Source organism: Chlamydomonas reinhardtii, chromosome 6 (genome assembly GCF_000002595.2).
Source record: "Chlamydomonas reinhardtii strain CC-503 cw92 mt+ chromosome 6, whole genome shotgun sequence".
NCBI lineage: Eukaryota > Viridiplantae > Chlorophyta > Chlorophyceae > Chlamydomonadales > Chlamydomonadaceae > Chlamydomonas > Chlamydomonas reinhardtii.
The window spans coordinates 2,179,779-2,193,970 of record NC_057009.1 but is presented as its reverse complement, the minus strand read 5'-3'; the positions used below and the strand labels follow the sequence as shown (position 1 = coordinate 2,193,970).

The following is a 14,192-nucleotide window of genomic DNA, read 5'->3' as shown; positions in this document are numbered from 1 at the left end:
GAAGTCAAAAACTGGGAGTACAAGGAACATGCCGTTTGTCATATTAGTGGACCTGCTTGACTTGGCAGGTTTACAAAGAATGAACGTTTGCTGAGCGGGAGGGCTTGGCCGCGAAGACGAAATGCCCACGGAGCTGGAGAAGCCAACGGAGACTCCTCAGCAGCCGCTAAAGCTCGGATTGTACCTTGGTGCACAGGTGAGAGATGTAACTACTTCAACAGTTCGTGGGACGCGTTGCATGTTGCCTTGTCTCGACTGCACCAATGTTCGGCCCTCCCGCAGAATCCTACAAATACAAGGCCCAGTCTTGCCCCGAAGCCACCTTATGCGGCTGCGAATGGGCAAGGTGCCGCTGCGGTGCTGCGGGCGCGGCCAGGTCTACCTGCCCGGCCCCCAGCTGGTGAGACCGTCGACACGGAGGGGGTGGGGGCGCCCGCGCTCGACGTTTCCGAAATCTGTGCACGGTTGCTAGCATGCACAATCTAGGCGCTAGGTTGTAGGCATAAAAATGACTGTACTGACATAGCAAGCACTGGGTGTGTCGGCCTGGCCGTTTGCGGGGGGTGAGCTGTGTAGGGGCTTGAGGCCCTGCAGAGCGGTCTGCAACTTTAAGCCTCATTTGGTATTCAAACTGCTAGCGCGGCAGCCCATGCACACACGTAACAGGATCATTATGACATCTCGTCGTGTGGCAGGTACAGCGAACGAGGCGGCGGCTGGGTCTGCGGCGCCAGCAGTGCGCACCACGCACGGCGCGTCGTCCTTGATCACCAAGCCGCGGCCTGTGCTGGCGAGCGGCCTGCATTCTGTGGCGGCGGCCGGAACGGCAGCTGCAGGGGACAAGCCAGCAGCAGCGGCCGGGAATGGAGTGGCTGGCGATGCAGGCGCGGCAGCTGGGGCGGAGCCGAAGTATGACTTCTCCAGTGCGCCTAGGTGCGCTGCGGGAGGGGTGTGGATGGGCGGGTGAAGGGCGTTGCACGGGTGCTCATTCAATGTACCAACAGTATATGTGCAGACTGTAACAAATTGTGTGGGAGGCGACCGGCCGTGGAGCGGTCTTGCAAAAGGGTATTAGTGAAACGCGCACAGCCGGAACAGGCTTGATCAGCAAGCTCGAGGGCTTCTATGCTACGCGACGAACGAGACGACGTCTCTCCATTGACCTTCATTTCCCATGTGTTCCAGGGGTGTAAGGCACCGCTACCCATCTAATAACGGCTCAGCGGCGTCGGCTGGTGGTGCTGGGTTGGATGCGGGCCGGCGCTCGCACCCAGGGGCGAGCGCTGGCGGCGCCGTGGCGTCGGAGGGCGGCGCCAAGGCGGGGGCGGGGCCCGCGGCGGCACACTCGGCACCTGGCGAGCGGCCCGCGTTTGAGGAGGACCCGGAGACGGCAGCCAGTGTGAAGAAATGGCTGCGGAAACTGCAGGTGGGGTTTCGTGCTAGGAGCCGGAGCTGAGGGATGGGATGATTTACAAGCTCAACCGGCATGCAACGACGTCCAGATCTGGTAGAAAGCAGGGCAACTGACACTAAAGCTGTAATCGTGTCAGATGTACCGTACCGTGCTGTTCCGCCGCATCAATATGAGATAGGTCTTGTGCTTGCCCTGCCCTGCGCCCTCCCCTCACCTTTAGACCGTGCGTCCCTTCCCCTTCCCCTTCCCCTTCGCCTCGCTCCCCTCCCCCTCACATTCCAACCGCAGGACTTCAAAGCCATGTCTCCGGACGCGCTTGAGTTCATCTACCTGCGCCACGCCCACGCCGAGGTGCGCAACCCCTACAACCTGGTCATCGTGACGCACGCTGACATCAAAGCCAACGCCGCCAGCCGCAACAACTACTACACCATGTCCGTTAAGGTGGGTCTGCTGGGACGAGGGCTGCGGCTCCTCGCGTAGCTACTGAACGGTCTTGTTGCATGCACCCTTGCCTCGCACGGGCTTTAAGAACTTCGTGTGCCAGGTGATACGCACATGGGCTTCATGGCTAATGGCTGATTGCTCCTGGAGTCATGGCTTGTTGCTAGATGGGCCCTTCATCCCACTAGGGACCCGGCTCGAACCTTTCTTGTTGCACTTTTGAAGTTGGCTTCTATACTTCCTTGTTGCCGCGGGCGCTCTACAGGGCGTGACGCACTTTGCGGAGGGCAGCGGCGAGTTCATCACGCTGGAGCAGTTTGAGCGCGAGTACTTTCTGTACCGCCAGCTGCTGCGCTTCCGAACATTCGTGCAGTTCCGACTTTGGAAGGCCTTCAAGGTGAGCGCCGCCGCTACTCGGACATACCCTACACATGAGCTGCCAGGGGCGGGTTTGGCTTACCGTTACTAGCTTGCTTGGCTTGCACTCTAATGCCTGCGCGCTGTCGCCTTACCCGCTACCAGATCTGGCGGCGCTTCGTGAGCAGCCGCAAGGCCCGCAGCGCCAAGGAGGTGCTGCAGAAGAGCCTGTTCATGCTCAACCCCGTGTTCCGCGTGGCGCTGGTGCGCATGCGCACGGTGAGTGGCGGCTGGCAACGTGCAGGGCGCCGGGCGGGGGTTTGATGGAGTGAAGGAGAGCCAAAGGCGAAGTGCGTTGGACTGCACTGCCAGCTTCTGGGGAGACGAGATATCAGCTGGGGTGCAGACGCAAGCCCATAGGCCTTAGGCCATAACCGCTATCCTGCACGAGCGGCCAAGTCCTGAAACTGCGTCCAGTTGCCGCGGGTCCACACCATCCTGGGAACTCATCCTTCTGGGACCCCCCTCACCGCCGGCCCCGCCTTGCCGCCTCCTTCCAACTCATGCACACATACACACGCGCTCGCACGCAGGCCTGCCACGGCCTGCAGCAGCTGCGGCTGCACGCGGTGGAGCGCGGCCAGCTGTACGGGCTGCCGCAGCTAGTGTCGCTGCACGCGGCACGGCATCAGGACACCAAGGCGGCGCTGGAGCAGTTCGAGCACGACATTGTGGCGCAGGCGCAGGTGCGGCGGGCGGTCCGGGATTCGGGGCTGGTAGTGGAAATAGTTGGGAGAATGCCGTGTTGAGGTGCTTCTGAATGTTTAATGGGTTTGTTTGAGGGGTGCGCCGACCAGGACAGGTGGGCAATCCAAGTGCGGACACATGTCTCACGAACGCCACGTACCGCGTGTGCTTTAACACCTTCCTGTAGGAGGCGTGCGTGGCGGCGATGCAGCGCATGGAAGATCAGCTGCTGGGCGTCAAGGCCAACGCCGCAGCCAGCGGCAACGGCCCGCCGGCAGGGCTGGGCGGCGGCAGCGGTGGCGGCGTGAGTCTGGGCGCGCCGGGTGTGGTGCTGGGCGGCGGCATTGGGGACGCCATGTTCCCGGACGGGCCGCTGCTGCCCCCCATTGCGGAGGGTCCTGCAGGGGGCCCTGCGGAGGGCGGCGAGGGTGCAGCAGGCGCGGCGGAGGCTGCCAGCGGCGAGGGTGCGGGCGCAGGAGAGGGTGAGGCGGCGGCTACGGGCGCAGACGGCGGCAGCAGCAGACCTCGCCCGCCGGCAGACGACGGCACAGTGCTCCCGCCATCGTCCACGGGCATGGCTGACGGCGAAGCCGCCGCTGCCGCGGATGTAGCGACGCCAGCAGCCGCGGCGCCAGCCGCAGCCGCAGCCGCCGGCGGTGTCACCTTTGCTGCGTCGGTAGCTGCCGGCGGCGCCGCCGCCGCGCACCGCGACACCGACGGCGCTGCCAGTACCGTAACTGGCTACACCGCCGCCACGTCGGCGGCGCGCGGCCGCGGCGGCCGCGGCGGAGGCGGCTATGCGCACTCTATGATGTCGTACAATCCGGCCGAGCTGATGGCGGGTGGCGACTTCAGCTATGCTCTTAATGCGGCGCGGCGGTCGTACAAGCGCAGGATCCACGCCTTCGTGCGGCTGCTGGACTACATGGTGCGTGGCGGGCGGGTGGCGGCGTTTACGCGGGGCTTGACCTTGTCTGCATGGGTGTGGTGTGGTGGGGTGGGGTCGGGTGTGGCGCGGTGTGGAGAGCATTTCGGTTCAGCTGCGTGTGTATCATAAGGTGACAATGGAAGCAACTCAAGTGACCTCAACCTGCACACGTGCCGCACGTCGGCAACCGACCTGCCTTCCTACAGGTGTGTGGCGCGCTGCATGGTCTGCTGATGGATTCCTCAAACGACATCCTGGCTGCACTCAGCCCCCGCCCGACCCGTGGACCCAGCGAGCTTGGAGAGCCAGCGGACGCGGACGCAATCGCCGACGTCGACGGCGTGACCGCTAGCGCAGCTGCCGCCGCCCACGGCGCCTCCACCAGCCGCCGCGCGTCCAGTGCCAACGGCCTCTCAGGCGGCGACGCCGCCGCCCCGATGGTGGACTTGGGCGAGGCCGCCGCGCTCATCCTAGGCGAGGAGGTGAAGGCGCCGCCCAAGGACTGGGGCGTGGACGGTGGTCAGTTCCTACAGCTGGCGGTGCAGCTGCAGGCGGTGTCGCCGCCGCAGCCCTCCGCCCGCGGTAGCGGCGCCGTGTCGCGTGTGCGCACGATGCGCAACCCGGACGGCGGCGCGGAGGGCGCCGGCGTCAGCGCGCACAACAGCAGCAGCCAGGTCTTTATCACGCAGAGCAAAAGCCTGGCGCGTGGGCTGCTGGCGGCGGGCAGCAGCGGCAGCGTGGCCGGCAGCATGAACGGGACTCCGGGGAACCTGCCGGCTCTGAGTCACGAGCTGGTGCTGGTGCCGCCGCCGGGCGAGTTCGTGGCGGCACTGGAGAAGATCCACTCCACGTGGGCGGGCCAGATCCAGTCGGTGGCGCGGCTGCTGACGCACCCCAACCTGCAGGTGTGTGCCACCCGCAGAGACAAGCGAAGCGATGGCTGGCTGCACTGGCAGCGCTGCGTTGGGACTTGAGATTGAGAGCTAGGGCGCAACAGGCGTTGACCAGCTTGCCGCGTAGCCCATTGCGCGGCCCAGCTGGCCTCAGCCATGCCACGCCCTTCCTCAGCTTGCGATCCTCTCCCGCTCCCACTCTCTATCCAACCCCATCCATGTCCCTCTGCTTCTGGGTCTCGCTCTCGCTGCCAGGACTACATGGAGCGGCCCGTGGACGCGGGCTTCACTCCCGACATGGAGGGCTTCACCGACATCGTGCTGGGACAGGCCTACAGCGACAGCGCCAGCGCCGTGCTGGGCCGCCTGCGCGCCGTCATGGAAGATGCCAACGGCTTCAAGGCCACATTCGAGCCCATCAAGTGCGTGTGCGCCTCCTTTGTGCGCATGTGTGTGTATGTATTTGCGCGTGTATGTGTGGCTTACTTCTACCTGCTGCCAGGCCGAGGCCGGCCGTGTGCCACCACTGCCTGTCACTTCTGATCTTTATCACGCGCTCACCCGCACCCGTACGCGATCACCGCCATTCCATCACCGCCTCCATCGCTGGCACTCGCCCATGTTGCCACCTGCCTGGGCCGCAGGTCCTCGGTTCTGGCGCTCAAGCCGGTGGACGAGGCCGGCTTGCGGCTGGCGTGGGAGTCGGGGCGGCGCGACCTGGAGGCCTACCGCCGCGACCTCACCTCCCTGCGCGACCAGCTGCAGACCGTTATGGACGTGCCGCAGCACAAGTGAGAGAGGCAGCGGAAGGGGGGCGGCGCTCGCTCGCCGGGTGGCGGCGTGGCTTCGGTCAGCGCCACCGCGTCAGCGCCTCAACACTCGTGTCCTGTTTGGCTACGTGGCTGCTAGCTCAGCTGCGGCCATGTGCCTGAATGCCCCGATCCCACACCGTGCCTGGGCACCTACGCCCACATCCACATCCACGCCCACACTCACAGGCAGCTCAACGTGTTGCGGGTGGAGCTGTCGGAACTGGTGGCGGCGCTGCGGCCGGCGCCCGAACGCGCGCTGGCCTCCCTGTCCGACCTGTTGCCGCGCCTGGCCTTCTCCGCCTACAACTCCTTCATCAGCGCGGTGCACTCCGCCACACGCCGCCTCAACACGGTGCGCGCCGTGTTGATGGGTTTTTGGGTTTTCCTGGGCGTGCATCTGACTGCGGCGGTGTAGGTGCGTCTGCTCACCTCCGCCCGCCTGCACGCACGTGATAATCAACGGGTCAGGTCTTTCCTGTACCCAGATTCGCCGCTATTGATCCCCCTCCTTCCCCTCCTCCTCCCCCACCCGCCAGATGCCCACCTCCGCGGACGAGCTGTCGGAGTTCCTGCACTTCCTGGCCGAGTGCGAGCGCAACAAGGCGGCCATGGACAGGGAGTACGACGCCGTGGTGGCGCACTACGACCTGGCGGAGGACTTTGACATACGCATCCCCGACATGCAGGTGGGGAGGCGGGGGGCGGGGGGAGGGACACGGTGCCAGGGACATGCAGGTGCGCCGGTGGGGGTGGGGGCAGGGACACGGTACCCAAGGACATGCAGGTGGGGAAGCTGTGGGGGCGGGGGGAGGGACACGGTGCCCGACATGCAGGCGGGCCGGTGGGGGCTCCGCCATGCTCATGAGAAGGGAGAGGAGGGGCTGAGGAGGGAGTGAACGTGTTGGTGAGGGACGCTTGGGGGGCGCGGGCGATCGCAAAGGGCTGCGCCACACGCGTGTCCGCCGTCGGCAGTCCTGCCGTCCAACCACCGGCATCGCCATGAAGCTCCCGTGCTTGCAGCGTGACATTGACGCGTGTACGCCCGCCTTTGCCCCTACCCTTACCCCTTCCTGTTCCCCCCAATTTCTCAACCTTGCAACCCCTTCCTGCACCTCTGCCCCCCAGGCCGCCGCCTACGCCACACTGGACCGGGACTATGCGGCGCTGCGTGACGCCATGTGGGCGGCCGACAGCTCCAGGTGGGTGGGTGGGCGGGGCGGGCGGGGTGGCGGGGGGAATTGTAGATTCCAGCCTAAAAGAAACCGAACCCAAGGGGGGGGGGTTAGCGCGGGATTGTAAGTGCCGGCGCCGCGCAAGCCATGATCGCATTGCGAGACTAGGCGTGGGGAGGCACCCACCCTTCCAGCAGCATGCGCAGCATGCGCACAAGCATCGCCATTTTGTTTTTGCCTGCTTGCGGTGCGTTCTGCTGTACCGAGCGCTCTCTCCCTTCTCTGCCTCAGCCCCTGTTCGTCACCACCACCGCCTAATTGTTTCCCCTTCGTGCCTGGAACCCCTTCCCTTTCCCCCTGCCCCTGCTTCACACACACACACGCGCGCGCACAGGGAGCGGCTTGTGGAGACGTACGGCGCCGACCTCAGCCGCGCCGTGGACGCCATCGCCAAGCAGCTCGCGGGCATCTCCATGCAGGCGCAGCACGACATGATCCTGGACGAGCGGTCCGACCCGGACGTGGTGCTGGCCTACACCGGCAAGCTGGTGGAGCGGGTGGAGGGGCTCAAGGTGGGGCGGGGCGGGGCGTTCGGGTGGATGTGGGGTTTAGGTGGATGTGGGGTTGGGTGGATGTGGATGTGGGCGGGCGGGCGGGCGGATTAGGGATTGGGAGAGGAGGATTGAGGTGCCGGCAGCGAGCAAGGGGTGGGCGACAAGATGCAGCTAGACGCAGGAGGCCTGCTTCATGCCGCGGCAGGCGTTTTGCTGTCAGTGCGGTGGCGTGGTGTGGGTGATGCCATGCTCAGTTTCGTGTTGCTGCCCCGCTGCCGCGCGCCTGCAGGTGCAAGCGGACAAGATCCAGCAGCACCAGCGCACCTTCCGCCTGGAGGAGACACGGTGAGGCCACCGCCGTCATCGCGTGCATGCGCCCCAGGGTTGCTGCTTGCCCATGGAAGCCTGCGCGTCTCCCAATGTACACAACTCTCTCCCCCCCCCGCCTCCGCGCCTCCCCGCCTCCACCCGCACCCTTTACCACTTCAACAATCATCTTTGCACCACCCCCCAACCAAGGACTAGCCCAAATCGGGTCATCTGCATGGACTCTGTGCAACGCTGAATGATTTCAACATCGCCTTCACCTAACCAATCATGCTTGAAACCCCCCGCTCGATCCCGCTCCCATAAGTATTATCGCTTGCGACTGTCGCATCTGCCTGTGCTCCTCTAGTTTGGCTTGGTTTGGTTTAGCTTGGCTGGTATTTACAACCCCAAAACCCCAACTCCCTCTCCCCTTCAGCTTCCCGGAGCTGGAGGACTGCTACGAGGACGTGGCGTTGCGGCACCGGCTGTGGACTAGCGTGCGCGGCTGGGCGGAGCTGACGCAGGGCTGGCTGGGCGAGCGCTTCGACCTGCTACAGCCCGGCGCCATGGAGGAGGCCATTGGCAGCTACAGCCGCGCCGTGTTCAAGATGGAGCGCGGCCTGGTGCCCAACAAGGTAGGGGAAGTGGGGGGTTGTAGATAGCAGCCCAAACTAAACCGAACCCAATGCAAAAGAGCGATGAGGAGAGCTGAGGTGGTTGAGGGATTCAGGTGGCTTGCAGCAATGTGGACATCGGAGGGATGGCGCGGCAGGCTGGGCCAAAGCGCATACCGTCGCTGGATGCAGGGGTTCACAAAGCGTCAGCGAAGCGCTGTGCGGGCAGCGTGCTCACGCATGTGGTTCTTGTCTTGGCGTGCGTTCGCAGATCGTGCCCAAGCTGCGTGCCGGAGTCAACTACTGGCGCGACCTAGTGCCGCTGGTGTCGGCGCTGCGCAACCCCTTCCTCAAAGAGCGCCACTGGGTTAAGGTACGCCGCAGCGCTCCGTGCTCCATCAGCACCCTGAAGAGTGTGCCCCCACCTGTGAAAGCACGGGTAGCTTGGGTGCACACGTCATGAACAGGTCATGGACGGCTGTACACTGCATACTGGCTAGCTGCTTGCCGGCTCGTATGCCCTGGACACGCGCGCAATCCCCATTCATTCCTTTTGCGCCGTTCACTTTGGGATTAAGTGTACCACCCGCCCCCTCGCCTCTTGCCCCAGGTGAATGCCGCCGTGGGCAGCTACATCGACCGCAACGAGGAGCTCACGCTGCAGGGGCTTCTGGACATCAACGTAAGCAACAGCTGCGGCGGCACCGGCATGGGCATTGAAAGCTGGCGTCAGTGATGTCCGCTGTCCTGATTTGGATCGCTCGCTTCGTTAATCTGGTGATTTGCCTCCTAACATGATTCTTACGTCCCGTCCCCTGCTCCATAATGTCCTGATTACATTCTGGATCTGCAGCTGCTGGCGGCGCGCGAAGCTGTGTCGCTGATCTCCACAGAGGCCACTCAGGAGGCGGCGCTGGAGGCCATGCTGGACAAGGTGGGTCGGCAGGGGCAGCCGCAGCTGCAGCGGCGAAAGCGATAACAGTTGCACTGCTGTGGCGTGTGTGCCATACTATGTGGCGGGTTGGCGCAGCACACCTTCCCGCACCTCCACAACGTGGCGCGCCACGCGCATCACCATGCACGCTGCAGGTGGCTGACAAGTGGCGGCACGTGGAGCTGTCCCTCAAGCCGTACAAGGCGCTGAAGGAGACGTACGTGCTGGGCGGCGTGGATGAGGTGCTGGCGGTGCTGGAGGACAGCTCCATGGTCATGGCCACAATCAGCGCCAGCAGATACGTGGCGGGAGTCAGGTGCGTGCAAGTGTGTATGTGTGCTTAAGTGTGTATATATGTAGGTGTAAGTGTGCAGTATGGGCACACACCGTATCTTTGGTGATTGTGGTGTCGTCGTGCGTGTGTGCGTCGTCCGGTGCTGAGGTGCCTCGCTTGCCGCTGCTGTTGCTGCCGGGGTGTGCCTGCCCCCAGGGTGGAGGTGGAGAAGCTGGATCGGCAGCTGCGCCTGTTTGGTGACACGCTGGACGAGTGGCTGGACGTGCAGCGCCAGGTGGGGGGGTGGGGGTAATTTGTGCTTGGACCCAATCAGAAGTCCCATCATCATCAGAAAGGTGTAAGTCACGAGGATGGGGGAGGCATCAGCCTTGCGTGGCGTGGCCGTGTGGCACTCCTGCCAGAACTCGGTGGCGGCCACATTCCAGCCCAGCACCTCACATTTAGTATGGTGGTTTCCAAACTTGCACCATTCCATTTCCGCTGCGCCCGGCATCACCGCCTCCTGCTCCGTCCTCGCCTTTCCCGCTCCGCCCACGCCCCCGCAGTGGTTGGCGCTGGAGCCCATCCTGACCGCCGCCGACATCCAGCGACAGCTGCCCTCCGAGGCGCGCGCCTTTGCGGCGGTGGACCGGCAGCTCAAGGAGGTGAACCGCAAGGCCAAGGACCGGCCCAACGCGCTGCAGGCGGGCACGCAGCCGGGGCTGCTGGAGCAGCTGCGCCGTTGCAACGAGGCGCTGGAGGGCGTGGCCAAGAACCTGGAGGTGGGAGAGCGCGCTTGTGTGGGTAGCTAGGGAAGCGGTGACGGGGAGTCGGGGGCGCAGCAGGAGCGTGTTTGGGCCGCAGGAGGACCGTGGGGTAGTTCATACCCGGTTCTCAAGGCGCACGTTCATGCAGTGGTGAAGAAGCCAGGGGCAGGGGACAACATCGTGGGACAACATTTGAGACATCGATTCTGACGATCATGTGCTGTCCGCTCTCACCCCTCGCCCTGCCTGCAGGCCTACCTGGAGGCCAAGCGCACCTCCTTCCCGCGCTTCTACTTCCTGTCCAACGACGAGCTGTTGCAGATCCTGTCGCAGGCGCGCAACCCGCAGGCCGTGCAGCCGCATCTGCAGAAGGTACGGAGGGTTGCGTACTTCATCTCGTCGTTCGCTGAGGGGGTCACAGTAAATAGCATACGCCCAAAACCATTGACTTCTATTTGTGGCTCCGACGCAGTGCTTCGACGGCATCCGCTCCCTGGACTTTGGCGAGGAGGGCCGCACCAATGACATCCTGGCGATGGTGTCGGCGGAGGGCGAGCGCATTGGGCTGAGCAAGAACCTCAAGGCGAGTTGGGCGAGTTTCAATGCTGTGGGCGAAGGGCCAGCGGCAACAGAAGCCGCAACAATGCACTACCGGGCGTGCATTAGGAAGGCGCAATGATAGAGGCTCAACAATCAGGCCTGCGTCATGACATGTAAGTGTGTTTGTGTCCTGTACAGGCCCGTGGCAGCGTGGAGCAGTGGCTGGGTAGTGTGGAGGCGGCCATGCGCATGGCGGTGCGGGGCCAGGCGCGGCGGGCGCACCGCGACTACGTCACCGGGCCGGGCCGCTGGGACTGGGTGCGCGTCACGCCGGCGCAGCTGGTGGTTGTGGTGTCCAACATCCACTGGTGCAGGGTGAGGATGGCCAAGGCGTGGCTGACGGGATTCCATCAGCTCCGTGCAGCTCTGTCGTCATGGCATGTATCGTCTTGTAGCGCGCGAACCCGCTGCTCACATCTCTGTCCCATGTTGCATGTCGTGTCTGTGGTCTGTCGCTACGCGTCTAGCACGCCTGCCTAACAACCCAAACGCCACGTGCCCACGCCGCACTGCCAACGAACGCGCCCCCCTTCCTCAACTAGTCATGAACGTAAAACTCCTTGCCCGCCCCCCTCTCCCCCCAGGCGGTGGAGGCCTGCCTCAGCCGCGCCAACGGCGACCCGCTCACCGCGCTGGGCGAGCTGCACACGCTGTGCGCCTCGCAGCTGTCCGACCTGACCTCGGTGGTGCGCGCCGCCGGCATCACGCCGCTGGAGCGCAAGGTGCTGGTCACGCTCATCACCACCGACGTCCACAACCGCGACGTGGTGGATGCGCTCATATCGCGCGGCTGCACCTCGGCCGCCGACTTCACCTGGCAGATGCAGCTGCGATACGATTACGAGTCCCCGCATGCCGGCGGCGGAGGAGCTGGAGGCGGCGGTGGTGGTGGTGGGGGTGGAGGAGCTCTGGCCGCTGCAGCTGTGGCGGCAGCAGCAGCCAGCGGTGGTGCGGCGGGGGCTGCACCCTTGTTGGCTCCGGGTGCCGGTGGGCACACGGTGGAGGGCTCGCACATGGCTGGTGCAGCTGGAGGGCTGCACACGGGCGGCGGCGGCGGAGGAGGAGGGGGCGGCCCCATTCCGCAGGACGAGATTGTGGTGCGCCAAGTCAATGCCAAGTGAGTGCCTGCTGAGCAGCCGCGGGCTGCATGCCCCTCTCTTCTCTTTGTTGATGTGCATTTATGCATTGCGTCTGTCTTGGCCTCCATGCATTGAGCTTTAAGAGGATCCATTGTGATTGTGCGTGCTTGCATGCGTCCGTGCATGCGTGCGCGCACTCCCCTCTCATGTTTCCCAACGCCGCCTTCTGCTAACTAACTCGTCATGCCGGGACCCGCCTTTGGGAATGGTGGAAACAACAACTCCCCCTCCAGGTTCTACTATGGCTGGGAGTACCTGGGCGCGCAGCCGCGTCTGGTAATCACGCCCATGACCGACCGAGCCTACATGACCCTCACCGGAGCACTGCACATGCGGCTGGGCGGCGCGCCGGCGGGGCCCGCAGGTGCGTGCTGGAGTCCCCTACCGTAGTAGTCGCCTTGCCGCTGATGGCCTGCGCGCTTACGTGGGGCCTTCTTTATTTCCTGCCTTACCCAGCAGTATTTTACTCCCAAGACGCGTCATGCGCTCCTACTCGTCTCAGCATACACGCACGGCACATGCACACGCAACCGGGCCCTGGTGTTGTTCACTGTGTGCACAGGCACGGGCAAGACGGAGACCGTGAAGGACCTGGCCAAGGCGCTGGGGGTGCAGTGTGTGGTGTTCAACTGCGGCGACAACCTGGACTTCAGGTTCATGGGCAAGTTCTTCAGCGGCCTGGCGCAGGCGGGCGCCTGGGCCTGCTTCGACGAGTTCAACCGCATCGATACCGAGGTGCTGTCCGTGGTGGCGCAGCAGGTGCGTGCAACCGTCCTTAACCATGACGAAATGAGTCGTAGCTCTGTGTAGTAGTGTGGCGTGGTGTCGTATGCCGTGTTGCTTCCTGGTGCTGTTCAGGCCTGTTGGGGGCGCCGGACCATGGGATGTCGTTGCGCTCAGCCGTCCCCAACATATTACAAATGAAATGAGTACGGTAGCAGCTCTGTGAACTGGACGCATTAAGTACATTTGTGTGCACATGTGCGGTGCTGCAGCTGCAAGCCATCCAGACGGCGCTGCGTGCGGGTGTGGAGCGCTTTGTGTTCGAGGGTAACGACATCCGGCTGCTGCCCTCGTGCGGCGTGTTCGTGACCATGAACCCCGGGTACGCCGGCCGCACCGAGCTGCCCGACAACCTGCAGGTATGTACGGGGCTGTGTTGTGTGTAGTGTGTAGTGTGCAGGACATGCTCGCGTGATGTGTGACGGCATTGCGCTCAGCCACGAGTCTCCGTTTGCTGCGCGTGTTTTGCCCTCGCCCTCTCTGAATCACCACCATGCTCACAACATTCTCGCGCACATGCACACGCCGCCGCACACCTGGCTCCCGCTCGTTGCTGCGCCCCTGCTATCCATGGTCGCACAAGCACACTCTGTACACACACACACGTACGCGCGCATGTATGCAGATTGCGGCCCGCTGTTTGCCGTTCGCATGCGCAGCGCACATATGCATGACCCTTTTCCCTTGTGCATTTCTAACACGCAGGCCCTGTTCCGGCCCATGGCCATGATGGTGCCCGACTACGCGCTGGTGGCGGAGGTGATGCTGTTCAGCGAGGGCTTCGAGGGCGCCCGCTCGCTGAGCCGCAAGATGGTGCAGCTGTACAAGCTGGCCAGCGAGCAGCTCAGCCAGCAGGACCACTACGACTTTGGTGAGAGCGGCGGGATGGTTGGAAGGGGAAGGCAAGGGCAAGGTTGTGGTGCCGCAGAAGGTCGGGCAGTGGCTGCCGAAGTCGGCAGAAGTGGCGCACGGTGTGTAAGCTGGGGACTTCGGTTAGGCAAGGCAGGCGTGCAGCTATGCGCCCCTTCCTTACTCGGCCCGTTCCAGGTTACCTGCGATAGGGACCACTGCTCGCCGCAGCAGCCAGTCGTGTGGCCGCTCGTCATGTGTCCTTACAAGGCTGCGCGCTCCCCTGCGCCGCAGGCATGCGAGCGCTGAAGAGTGTGCTGGTGACTGCCGGCAGCCTCAAGCGCGGCTCCACAGGGCTGCCGGAGGAGACGGTGCTCATACGCGCCATGCGCGAGTCAAACATACCCAAGTTCCTGTCCGAGGACGCGCGGCTGTTCGACGCCATTGTGTGCGACCTGTTCCCCGGCACCGACCTGCCAGAGCAGGTGTGTGAGGGGGGGGGAGCGTTGGCGGTGCAGGGAGGTGCAGGCGGGGCACACTTTAAAAACGTGTCCTGCGGGGACTGTGGACCATATCTGCTGTGTTTACCATGTCTGCTGTGT

At 64.1% G+C, this 14,192-nt stretch overlaps 1 protein-coding gene across 1 annotated transcript in view; it reads left to right on the top strand.

The window, feature by feature from the left end:
• Positions 1-5: 5 nt before the first annotated feature.
• The window catches only part of CHLRE_06g265950v5 (uncharacterized protein), a 31,985-nt gene continuing 17,798 nt past the window's right edge, over positions 6-14,192 (top strand). Inside the window, exons 1-33 of the mRNA XM_043062858.1 lie at positions 6-196; positions 283-400; positions 696-933; positions 1,186-1,426; positions 1,703-1,858; positions 2,124-2,255; positions 2,381-2,494; positions 2,809-2,961; positions 3,150-3,890; positions 4,097-4,795; positions 5,039-5,205; positions 5,428-5,574; positions 5,782-5,947; positions 6,132-6,281; positions 6,721-6,794; positions 7,162-7,339; positions 7,611-7,666; positions 8,067-8,265; positions 8,516-8,617; positions 8,855-8,926; positions 9,098-9,178; positions 9,334-9,494; positions 9,669-9,747; positions 10,019-10,234; positions 10,472-10,591; positions 10,692-10,802; positions 10,958-11,134; positions 11,404-11,936; positions 12,192-12,322; positions 12,521-12,717; positions 12,954-13,100; positions 13,447-13,612; positions 13,885-14,075. Coding sequence (XP_042923564.1) covers positions 122-196; positions 283-400; positions 696-933; positions 1,186-1,426; positions 1,703-1,858; positions 2,124-2,255; positions 2,381-2,494; positions 2,809-2,961; positions 3,150-3,890; positions 4,097-4,795; positions 5,039-5,205; positions 5,428-5,574; positions 5,782-5,947; positions 6,132-6,281; positions 6,721-6,794; positions 7,162-7,339; positions 7,611-7,666; positions 8,067-8,265; positions 8,516-8,617; positions 8,855-8,926; positions 9,098-9,178; positions 9,334-9,494; positions 9,669-9,747; positions 10,019-10,234; positions 10,472-10,591; positions 10,692-10,802; positions 10,958-11,134; positions 11,404-11,936; positions 12,192-12,322; positions 12,521-12,717; positions 12,954-13,100; positions 13,447-13,612; positions 13,885-14,075 — 6,288 coding nt within the window. The 5' untranslated portion in view covers positions 6-121. The remainder of the gene's footprint in view (positions 197-282; positions 401-695; positions 934-1,185; positions 1,427-1,702; positions 1,859-2,123; positions 2,256-2,380; positions 2,495-2,808; positions 2,962-3,149; positions 3,891-4,096; positions 4,796-5,038; positions 5,206-5,427; positions 5,575-5,781; positions 5,948-6,131; positions 6,282-6,720; positions 6,795-7,161; positions 7,340-7,610; positions 7,667-8,066; positions 8,266-8,515; positions 8,618-8,854; positions 8,927-9,097; positions 9,179-9,333; positions 9,495-9,668; positions 9,748-10,018; positions 10,235-10,471; positions 10,592-10,691; positions 10,803-10,957; positions 11,135-11,403; positions 11,937-12,191; positions 12,323-12,520; positions 12,718-12,953; positions 13,101-13,446; positions 13,613-13,884; positions 14,076-14,192) is intronic.